This window comes from Chenopodium album, chromosome 12 (assembly GCF_948465745.1).
Source record: "Chenopodium album chromosome 12, dcCheAlbu1.1, whole genome shotgun sequence".
In the NCBI taxonomy this organism is placed as follows: domain Eukaryota; kingdom Viridiplantae; phylum Streptophyta; class Magnoliopsida; order Caryophyllales; family Amaranthaceae; genus Chenopodium; species Chenopodium album.
This window is the reverse complement of record NC_137845.1, coordinates 15,202,670-15,215,012: the sequence shown is the minus strand read 5'-3', so window position 1 is coordinate 15,215,012 and position 12,343 is coordinate 15,202,670. Positions and strand designations below refer to the sequence as shown.

At 38.8% G+C, this 12,343-nt stretch overlaps 1 protein-coding gene across 1 annotated transcript; it reads left to right on the top strand.

Annotated features, from left to right (window-relative positions):
• On the top strand, positions 1-5,031 carry LOC145570401 (translocase of chloroplast 159, chloroplastic-like). Its single transcript, XM_081629468.1, has 2 exons — positions 1-1,883; positions 1,971-5,031. Exons 1-2 carry the CDS (start codon positions 186-188, stop codon positions 4,788-4,790), a joined length of 4,518 nt encoding a protein of 1,505 aa, XP_081485594.1. The 5' UTR covers positions 1-185; the 3' UTR covers positions 4,791-5,031.
• The last annotated feature ends 7,312 nt before the right edge of the window (positions 5,032-12,343 follow it).

Sequence of the window (12,343 nt, the reverse complement as noted above, 5' to 3'; positions counted from 1 at the left end):
TTATCTTTCTGTTAGTTTTACACCATTTTATCTGCCATCTTTCTCTCTCCTCTCTTCTCACTTTCTCTCTCTTAATTCAATCCACCCAAAACCCCTAAATTATCATTAAACCCTAAACCCCCAAATTATTTTTACGTTCCTTCAATCATTGTATTGAAGGAACCAACAAATTCAAGCTTGCATCAATGGAGTCGGAGCCTCAAGCGGATACGACGTCGCTTCTTTCTCGACAACCTTCAGGTATTCGTGCTGTCCCTTCTCATGATGATGATGATGATGAATTTGATGATGAATTAGTTGTTGAAAACAATAATTCTCCTGAAAAAATGAATAAAATTGATGAAACTAATAAGAATTCGATTACTAGTAGTAGTAATGGAAGCAGTGATAGTAGTATAAGTAGTAGTTTTGCCAGTAGTGGTGGTAATAATGGAAGTTATGTGAATGGTGAGGAGGAGTTTGAGACTCCTATTGATGGCCCAGATAATCAAACCCTAGAGAAATTGATTGAGGTTGATGAAACTGATGCCCCTGCATCTGGGTCAGCATTAGGTTCGCCTGGTGTTAGGGCACCGAAGGCGGGTTTGCCTGTTGCGAAGGTTTCGGATGATGATGACGATGATGAAATTGAGGTTGATAGTGAAGAGGAGGATGTTGGTGTAGTTGGGGATGGAATGGGTAGGTCTTATGGTGCTGAAAAGGCGCCTAGAGTTAGGGTTTTGGGTGAGGAAGAGGAGGAGGACGAGTCGTTTGAGGAGGCGAAAGAAGAATTGGGTGATCAGGGCACTCAAGAAAAGAGTGAGCTTGAGTCTTTGGAGACTAAGGATATTGGTGATGATATGGGGTCTAAAGTGGAGGAAAATGCTTCCGAGTCTCGTGATGGTGAGCCAGTTAATGAAGAAGATTCTGTTGTGGATTCCATAAAAGTGGATGCTGTTGAAGCTGTAAGGTCAGGAGTTGCTGTTGTTGGGGTTGAAGATGATAATAAGCAGGATTCGAAAGTCGAATCTGTGGACACTGTTGCTGGGGATACTGAAAAGGAGGTGGATGCTAAGGTTGAAGTAGGGGAAGAGGAGACCTCTGTAGTCGAAGAACCTGCTTTAGCGGATTCTGCATCTGTTGAAGATAGTGGTGTCAAGCTAACTGAAGAGGGGGTTTCTGTAGTGGACTCAATAAATGTTGATGCTGGTGAAGCTGTTAGGTCTGGAGCTGCTATTGTTGGGGAGGTAAAGGAAGAGAAAGAATCAGGGGATTCAGGAACAGATGAAAATGCTGTTGTTGAAGAATTTCTTTCGACAGTGGAAGGGAAAGATTCAGGGAGTCCGGGAACAGTGGGTGAAAATACTGTTGTTGAAGAATCTTCTTCGACAATTGAAGGTACTGCTGCAGAATTACCCGATGAAATAGACTCTAAATCTGTAGAAACTGGTGAGGCCAAGGTTACTGATGAAGGAGATGCTGTTGTTGATGCGGTGAATGTTGATGTTGTTGAGGCTGTAAGATCTGGAGTAGCTGTTGTGGGGGATTCTGACGTGGGAACAGAAACAGACATCAAGGAAAGGAGTGACTCGGACACTGCAGAAACAAAGGTTGCCAATTCTGCTGTTGAAGAACCTGCTTCAACAGAGGAAGATTCTGTTGGAGAAGAACCTGCTAAAATGGATTCTAAATCCATGAAAACTGATGAGGCAAAGGTTACAGATGAAGGAGACTTGGTTGTTGATGAGGATACTGTTGGTATAGAACCCGTGAAATCTGGAGTTGCTGTTAGGGAGGACCCTGGAGCAGCCGGAACAGAGATGAAAGCGGAAGTTAAGGAAGTAGAAGCACCTGCTGGTGAAAACGCGACATTGGCCAATGATAATCATGCAAATTCATCTGAGGTGAGCACTTTTTTTTTTATTATTATAATCATGTTGAACTAGCTATTAATGACATTATTATATGCTTAATTAGGTTTTCCTTTGCAGATTGTTGATAATTCTGACAAAAAGGCCCTTGCAAATGAAGCAGAAACACCTGCATCAGTAGAGATTAATGCTGAAGCTGCTGAATCCAAGCAGCATGAGTCTACTGGTGGAATGCAATCTGTTTCTGGTGGGGATCAAGAGAAGGTTCAGCATGATGATGTAGATGATGATGCATCTGATAAGATTGATGATAAAATTGAAACTTTGATCCCGGATAAGGGAGATGAAGCTGAGGAGAGATTTTACATACCCCAAGAGGAATATGATGAAGGCTCTGATGGTGAAGGTGAACCTCTGTTCTTTAAGAGTGAAATCTCTTCCAGAAATTTTATGGAGGAGTTGGCTTCTGGAGATCGTTCAGAGATGATTGATGGACAGGTTGTCACAGACTCTGAGGAAGAAGCTGAATCTGACGAGGAAGGGGAGGGTAGAGAGTTGATTGATTCTGCTGCATTAGCTGCTCTTTTGAAAGCGGCAACTAGTTCTGGTTCAGATACTGGTCCAATCACTATAACATCTCAGGATGGATCTCGCCTTTTCTCTGTTGAGCGTCCTGCTGGTTTGGGAACATCACTCCGTTCTGTGAGACCTGCGTCTAATTCAAGCAATTCCAGCATCTTTGCTCCGCCTAGTGCTGCTGCTCCATCCGAGGAGAGTCTAAGTGATGAAGACAAGAAGAAGCTGCAGAAGATACAGGACTTGAGGGTGAAATTTTTAAGGCTTGTTCAAAGAATTGGCCAGACAGTTGACCAATCTGTATCATCACAAGTTCTTTATAAACTAGCAATTCTTGCAGGAAGGACGACAGTTCCATCCTTCAGTCTTGATAATGCAAAACAGACAGCTATGCAGCTTGAGGCTGAGGGGAAAGATGATTTAGACTTTTCCTTGAACCTGTTGGTTCTTGGGAAAAGTGGTGTTGGCAAGAGTGCCACCATCAATTCTATATTTGGTGAAGAGAAGGTTAAAATTAATGCATTTGAACCTGAAACCACTTCTGTTAATGAGGTTAGTGGAGTAGTGGACGGAGTCAAGATCAGGGTCATTGATGCACCTGGTCTTAAACCTTCTGCATTGGAGCAGGCTTTCAACCGTAAAGTCTTAGCTTCAGTCAAGAAGTTCACCAAGAGATATCCTCCAGATCTCACACTTTATGTAGATCGACTGGATTCACAGACAAGAGATCTAAATGATCTACCCATGTTGAGAACAATCTCCAACTCTCTTGGTTCTTCCATCTGGCGGAGTACCATTCTCACACTCACTCATGCTGCTTGTGCTCCCCCAGATGGTCCAACTGGCACTTCAATTGGCTATGAAGTGTTTGTGGGACAGCGTAGTCATGTTATACAGCAGTCTATTGGTCAAGCCGTTGGTGATTTGCGTTTTATGAATCTAGGCATGATGAACCCTGTTTCCCTTGTGGAGAACCACCCTGCATGTCGTAAAAATCGGGATGGGCTAAAGGTACTTCCTAATGGCCAGGCCTGGAGACCACAGTTAATGTTGCTGTGCTACTCTCTAAAAATTTTGGCTGACGCTAGTCTGACCTCAAAGCCTCAAGATCCTGTAGATCACCGGAAGTTTTTCAATTTCCGTACCCGTTCGCCTCCTCTCCCATACTTGTTAAGTTCATTGTTGCAACCTCGTACCCACCCCAAACTTTCAGCTGATCAGGGTGGTGATAATGGTGATTCTGATGTTGACTTGGACGACTTATCCGATTCTGATCAGGAAGAAGATGAGTATGATCAGCTCCCACCATTTAAGCCTTTGAGGAAAACTCAGATTGCTAAGCTTAGTAGAGAGCAGAAGAAGGCATACTTTGAAGAATATGACTACCGAGTGAAGCTTCTTCAGAGAAAGCAGTTGAGAGAGGAGCTCAAAAGAATGAGGGATATGAAGAAAAATGGCAAACCAAGTGTGGATGAATACAGTGAGATGCCAGAAGATTATGATGGTGAGAATGGAGCTCCAGCTGCTGTACCAGTTCCTTTACCTGACATGGTTTTGCCACCTTCTTTTGACAGTGACACTCCAGCTTATCGATATCGATTCTTGGAGCCTACTTCGCAATTCTTGGCCCGGCCAGTTTTGGACACCCATGGTTGGGACCATGACTGTGGGTATGATGGTGTCAATGTTGAGCAAAATCTTGGGATTGCAGGACGCTTCCCTGCTGCAGTTACTGTGCAGGTGACTAAGGATAAGAAAGACTTTAATATTCACTTAGATTCTGCAGTTTCAGCGAAGCATGGAGAAAATGGTTCTAGCTTAGTTGGCTTTGATATTCAAACCATTGGCAAGCAACTTGCCTACATCGTGAGAGGGGAAAGCAAATTTAAAAACTTGAAGAAGAACAAGACAGCAGCTGGAGTATCTGTTACATTTTTGGGGGAGAATGTTGCCACTGGGGTAAAACTTGAAGATCAAATTGCTTTGGGCAAGAGGCTTGTTTTGGTGGGGAGCACAGGTACGGTTCGTTCTCAGAAAGATGCTGCTTATGGAGCTAATTTGGAAATACGTCTCAGAGAAGAAGATTATCCAATTGGCCAAGATCAGTCCTCATTTGTGCTGTCACTGATGAAATGGAGAGGAGACCTGGCAATAGGAGGAAACCTTCAGTCCCAGATTTCTGTTGGGCGGGGTTCAAAGATGGCTGTTCGTGTTGCCTTGAACAACAAACAGAGTGGGCAGATCACAGTGAGGACAAGCAGCTCCGATCATGTAGCTCTTGCATATGCTGGTCTCATTCCAATTGCTCTTGCCATTTATCGGAAATTCAGGCCTAGTGTCAGTGAGAATTACTCTATCTACTAAAATCTGCATTTCATTTTTGGTTTCTGTCATTTACTTTTGCAGTGGTGATCAAATTTTGATTGCTTTGTTACTTTTCAAGTCGCTTCTTTTGTCATTTTCAATAAGGCTTTGTTTCATCATTAGTAGCTCTTTTTTTGGGGTATATACCACTCCCTAGTATATGCGGGTTATCAATGTATTAATATGAGTACGAAAATCGACTTTTGTTGCTTACCATTAATGGCAATCTTATTTCTTTGAATATCTTTTTGCTAGCCTCTCTTATTAATGGCAATCTTATTTCTTTGAATATCTTCTTGGCCCCCTTATGTTTCTGATAACTTTTTGCATAGCAAAATCATCTTGGATCTGTTGGCATGGTATGGAATGAAATGAGTCTTTTAAATTGGAATATATAGCCTCTAGATTTAGGCTGGTCGAAGTTATGGCCTTGGCCATGGATCAAGTCTTAGTTTTAAGTGGCCTATTGTTTAGGAAGAATAGATGAAGTAGTTCACCATGGAGTTTTAACTGTTCTTTTATGCTCACAATTACTGAATTAGACGAATGAGTATTGTGCTCCCTCGTTCTTTGGCTGGTTGAAAGGCTAATGCCTCATAGATGAGATTTGTTGGTCAAATTTGTATCAGTACCGTAAAGTAGTTGATTTTTTTTTTAAAGACCCTGATCGAACCTCAACTCTCACGATTTTTTTGGTCTGATATTTGCAGGTCAGACATTTTGAGAGTGAGGGGGAAGGATAAGGGATCCCCACCCTCAAAGTGTCTCTAGTAGGGATTGAACCCCCAACTTCAATATTGGAAGGTGACAATCTTACCACTAGACCAAGCTTAGCTTAGTCCGTAAAGTAATACTTGCCGTACTACCTTTGTTAGAAGTATCTATTTACTTATTTCAGTAATCTTGTTTTGCTACGTATGCTTAAGTTGATTTCATACTTGGGAGAATTGAGCTTTGGGTTATTTTAGAAAAAATTGAAATAATGTGAAAGTAAATAAATAATTCTCTTGATTATTTGCACTGATACTAGAGTTCATTCAGTAATTAACTTAGGTACTTAAGGGTGAAAGTCTGGCTTCAATTGTCATTCTCGCGTTTCGTAAACGAACTAACGAACTTTGATTAAAATTATTCTATGCTTCCATTTCATTGTTTTTTGGTATTGATAAATAATTCAATTGTCATTCTCTGTTTTTTTTGTTTGGGTTTTTTTTTTCATAGTCGATTCTTTATAATTTTACTTCATTCTATAAAAAACTAAAAAAGTATGTTCCTGTCAAAAAAAAAAAAAAAAAAAAATGTTACCTCCATTCTTATTTGTTCTTTATGTTTTTTAACATTGTTGATTCTTTATACTTCTACTTCATTCTTTTTTGGTATTGATATTTGTATTAATTTATCCTCTTTGACCATGTACAACCAGTCAACCACCTCGTTTAGGCCCTATTCTCTTTACCTTAAATAATCACTTGTCATTAGTGGACCCTATTTTCATGCATGCTTTTTGCTGCATGGAACCCAATTTTCCAATCTTTATTTACTCTCTCTCCTCAATTCTCGTGTAATAGTTCTCCATAATTGTTAAGAAAATATAGTAACAGAGGCAGTAATTTTTTTTCATTTCTGAATATGTTTGGTAGATTTGTATCATAAAGTAAGTTCCATTATAACTTTATAAATATAAATCAAAAAACTACTCTGTCCTTAAATTAGAAGCTTATTTCTCTTAATTACGTGAGTAATAAATACGCAGTATTAGAAATAGGCTTTTCTAATAAAGGGACGGAGGGAGTACTGTCTGTTAATTAGATTCATGCATCCATAGTCCATATCCAAATGGGTATGTATCCGAATGTCTAACTCAGTTATTTTATGAAATTTTCTATGATTTTGAACTATAATAAAGTGTCCAAGTGTTTTATCTATGTGCGAGTATCGAGGATCCGAGACGAATACTTGAGGTGAAATGAAGAATTGAGTAATATTATATAAAAGTGATTAGTTGATACAAAATAGAGAGTAGCAGTTTATTTGATTGCCAATTATCCGAATATCCGGTCCCAAGTTAAAAAGAAGATATTTCTGAAAACTCGGATAAACGTTAGTTCACACACCATCAAGAAAATTTATCCCAAATTATCCAGAAAAAATTCTAACACAATGACAACACTCAACAAAAACTACAGAACATTAATAGGCAATAGCCATTCGATCCTCAGAAACATATCGAAACCCATTTTCATCAGCTTCCTCAGCAAAAACTTTAGCAATCTTCTCAAGAGGGATCAAAGGTAAGTAAAGTCCACCACTTTGTTGTACCTTTCAGCCCAAAATGCCGCGGTTGGAACCATTAACTGGCTTACTTGCGCGAGGATGGGAACTTGCTTACACAGCTGCCATGCCCAAACTGCATATTCCTCAGCTACTGGTTCATACCTGATGATCATGTCTTTGGCCACTGGCTTGTAAGTCAAATACGCCTCCTTTGCTGCGTTAGCTGTTGCATCGAGCAGGCCGGTTGCTTGGATCTCCATAGCTAGCTCCCTTGTCACCTCTGCAGCTTTCTTTGTCACGTGTGTCATTAGTTTTGGCAATGGCTCCTGTCTCCAGTCTATCTCGTGGATGAACTCGTCCACCTATATACCTCATGAGTAAATGTTCTCTAAAAAACATAGCAAGTAACAGTTTTTATACTACCTCCGTTAAATGTTATGTGCAACTTTGAAATATTTTATATCTCATAAATATTACCCCAAAGTTGCACGTAACATTTAACGGAGGTAGTATATTTATTTTATTTTCTTAAAAATAATGTCCAGCCTTATTGACATTTGACAATAGGCTGTGTGGTAGAATTATCATGTTGGCTAATAAATTTGTATCTAAGACAATATATAAGGCCAACCAAACGTTCAGCATCTGCTGTAAACAGAAATACGCACTTAAATAATGCATTTTTATACTATGGATTGCAGTGCAGGGAAAAGGGCGTTCGCTACTGATAGCCTGATTGGGCTAGTGCTGTGTTACTTGTGTAGCATGTCTGCATGTGTAATAAGAGCTGTGTCTAATGTGATTTCCGAGCCAGAGACCTATAAACTATATACGGTCCTTCGACAAAGAAACAGATACTTTATTGAAATGGTTAGGGGAAATGGTGCAGGAAAATGGCTGCAAGTGACAGGGGTATGTTCTCTTTTGATATACTTGGATGTTCTTGCATTGCATACATGTTTTTGGTGAAATTTCAACTTCAAAGGTCTATCAATCATGCCACTCATATCTTGCATCGAATTCTATGGTATGAAAGAATAGCCCAAGTAACATAGGAATATAGGATATGCACTTACTATTTATTTCAGGGGTTTTGGACATACAATGGTGCTGATGTCTTTGGCAATTTCCTAAAATAGTACTCCTGTATGGGCTGTATCCATACTTAAGTGATGGATGAGTGAGGATATAGCCCAAGCATGAAAGTTTTAAGGTGATCAAAGTTATTTTAATCACCATAAGGCATCCTACATGGCACTCTTTAGGCCACAAAAAAGTAGTCCCAATTTTCCTTACAATGATAAAAAAATAATTTAATCACAGTAGAAACATTCTTTAAAAAATCATTTAACTAATAAAGTAATAAAGAAGAGACCACTTTTTTTTTTTTTTTTTTTTGGTTGTAGTAGTTAAGAAGCTGCCACCTCAGTAGGCTCCAGTTTTTCTTATGGTGGTCAAAATAACTTTGATCACCCTAGATACATCCAACAAGCATCAAATTTTCAAAAATATATTTCGTTATGTCATATACTTAGCTATAATTGGTCGAGATAGTGTAACAACTAAAATCCTGGCAAAGTAAGTATATTAACACAGTGAAAACAGGGCTGTCAAGTGAAAATCATAATCACAGATTGGAGGGAGCTCCCATTCATCTTGATGATAAATAAAATTTATGCCTATAACAGCTCGGATACATGCAACCCTCAAGACGTTAACCAACCTATTCGACATCCAAAAAAAAGTGTCATCAAACTATCAACACTAACCTTACGGTCGAGGAATTCAAGAAGCTGTAACGGGACATGGGTGAAACTTGTCACAGACAGGACCAACGATTCTCAACACGAATTCTTCGATGGCCTCGACTCGTGCCTTGAACGGACCACTATGCTCCTTGCTCAGTTGATATAGTTTTGTTAGAAAAACAACAATGTTTTCCACTGTTGCTTCCACAAAATCCAAGTGCTTGAGCCTTTTCTCTTCATTCTCATACACTTGTATGTATCATTATAGGATCAAACTCACATACAAGATAATACTCATACTCCCCTAGTCCGGAAATATATAATGTAATTTGAACTAAGTAACGTGACTCATCTAGCTAGTATAAAGCATGCATAAATTAATGATGGTTTTGGAGTACTTACAACAACAGAGTTGGTTTGTTCAAGAGGTTCTTGAGGTGGTTCCATCACTTCCATGTTGAGCTGAGAAAAGCTTGGATAAACCTATTTTTGTCTCTCAAAAATTTGAGATTTATCTCATGCCGCTTTGCAGAGTCGTAGTTATCTTGACTCTCTGTGTTGGAAAATGGAAACATGGGCATTCGAAAATTATCTATAAGAAAGAAAAAATTAATTAAATAATAACAATAATTTTTCAAAGTAATTGAGAATAAATGTTGTTGTTTGCTAGATAAGATTTATAAAATTAATACTCCATAGTAGTCAAATAATATAAATATTCATAAAAGTTGTGACAAAAAAGATACGAAGTATGCGTCACAATCTTATATAGCATACCCCATACACTAAAAGAATCAGGTCAAATACCGACGGACCCGAAAATCCGTCGGAAAAATCGATATTTCCGACGGAAAATAAATCCATCGGAATAATTGGACGTTCCGACGGAATATTCCGTCGAAGAAGATTATTTCTGATGGAAAAATATTCCGTCGGAAATTTTCGACAAAAAAATCCGTCGAAACATGTAACTTTGAAAAAAAAAGAAAAAAAAAATTTATTTACTTTCTAACCCTAATCCCCATTCTATCCGTCCCTTTTCTTTTTTCCCTCACTTCTCTTTCCTCTCTTTCTCTCTCCTCTTGGTCCTCCTCATCCCTCCTCCATCTTTCCTTTCTTCTCTTTCTCTCTCCTCCGTCCGTCCCTTCTCTCCTCCTTTCCTCTCTTTTCGATCTTCTTCTCTCCTCTTCATTTTCATCCCTTCTTTCTTCTATCACCACCAACAACAACATCACTGCCATCACCACCACCAACAACCAACATCACTGCCATCACCACCACCAACAACACCACAACCACCGTGCAACAACAACGGCGACCACAACAACACCGGCAACGCCCAACAACGTCAATTGCACAACCACCGTCGCAAGAATCGTCAACCGCATAATTATTGTAGATCTAGTTTTAATTTAGGTTAGATTGTAGATCTAGTTAATTTTTTTATGTAATTGTAATGTTAATTTATGAATTTTATTAGATAATTGTATAATTATATATTTCCTTTAATTTTTGTTGTTTAATTATCGTTTTTTTGAATTTTCTTTATGAAATTCTTGTTAAATATGTAGATCTAGTGGTTTTGATTTATTTGTGTGGTATTTTTCGATTTTATTGTCTTAATTTTCGTATTTTTGGGTTGATTTTCGATTATTGGGGTTATTTTCGGTTTTTTTTTTTTGCTAAGTTTTGTGTTTTTGGGGTTCATTTTTGGTGTGGTGGTGTCGGTGGTGGTGTTTGAAGGTGGGAAGGGGCTGGTGTGAGTGTGGTGGTGTCGGTGGTGGTGTTTGAAGGTGGGAAGGGCTGGTGTGAGTGTGGTGGTGTCGGTGGTGGTGTTTGAAGGTGGGATAGGGGCTAGTGTGTGGTGGTGGTTGGGGTCGGTGTGCAGTGGGGTCTAGTTGGGGGGGCTGGTGGTGTGGGGTGGTAGTTGGTGGTGTGGGCTGGTGGTGGGAGGCTTTTTTTTTTTTGTTTTTTTAAAAGAATTTTCCGACGGAATTTCCGTCGCAAAATATCGGCGGAATACAATTGCGTCGGAAATTTGCGATGGACTTTATCGGGCCTGAAAATCACTTTCTACGGACTGAATTTCGTCGGAATTTCTGTTGGAATAGTGTTTCCAACGGAAAAAGCCCTTTTCCCTACAAAAGGTTTTGCGACAACCAGTTCCGACGGAAACGGGTTTTCCGATGGAAAACAGGATGTTTCCGACGGATTTTTTCCGTCGTTATTTGCCTGTTTTCTAGTAGTGATATTTTCTTTTGACAAATTATTTATTTATAGCAATATAAATATTATTAAATAGAAAATTTTTGAAAACAACACCACAAATTTTGAAAAAAATAGGTTATAACACCAACTTTTTTCAAAGTTTTATTGTAACACCACATAAAAAAAATAAAATTTTGAAATCACCACCGGATAACAGTTTCTGTGACGGAAATTGTGTGTGGGTCCCACAGTTTAGTTTACCCTCTAATTTTTTCACTTCCTGAATTCGATTCTCCCTCTCCCTCATTCATTACTCAACTAATCTCACATTTAATCCTCTTTGATAAGATTCAACCACCAACAATTGCGATGGAGAATCAAACCATAGGGTAATTTGTGTGGTTAGGAGAGTGAATTGCAAGGAGAGGTGTTAGTGTTTGAGCGAAACAACTCAGCCATCTTCGTCAGCCATCTTCATCATACAAAAATCTTGTATTTTTCTAGGTTATTGACAGCGACATGATGAAGATTCCCAAAGAGGTACCGCATGAACCTTGTATTGTACTTTTAGATTACTTGTGGTGTCAATTTTGCAATTTTGATGTCGATATTAGGGTTAATTTGGGGAAAAATGTCGCTGACTATGAAATAGTCAAACTTTTGTTTGAATTACTGTGATTTATGGCTAATTATTAGGGTTTACTTGGGTAAATTGGCGTAGTTAATGCTTCATTGATCTTAATTTTTGTGTGATTGTTTAATTAAAAGCATGAGTTTGTTGCATAGTTAACTATAGTGTGGTGGAAAATTGATGTTATTCTGAATTGTTAATTATGTTGGAATTAGAGCTTGCATTGTGAATATGCAATTGGGATATAATATGTTGCCTTATCTTCCTTTCTGAAGTTGTGTTGACTGTGATTGCATTTTTTTATCGTCTAGATAACGGCAACAATTGGTTTGGTAGATATAGTTTTTCGAGTAGGGGGTACTTTTGTCCCAAAGAGAGTGAAAAAAGGAGTTTAATTGTCTATTGTGGTGGGTTGTGTTATTGGAGGGGGGGGGGGGGGTGAAAGTAAATAAGCTTGATGTATGTGGCTTATATTAGGGAAGCTGCAATACATGGTTTTGTGAACTACAATGTCAATGTGTCTACCATTTACAGTTGTTCGTATAAGGAAAAAGAGAAAACCTTTAACATTGGGAAAAAGGAAATAGTCAATGAAGATGAAATTAGGGGGCTTATAGAAACAGTTAATGGGCAAGGGTATGTTGAAGTTTTTGTGTCTTCAAATGAAACAATAAGGCTCATTATTCTTGAGG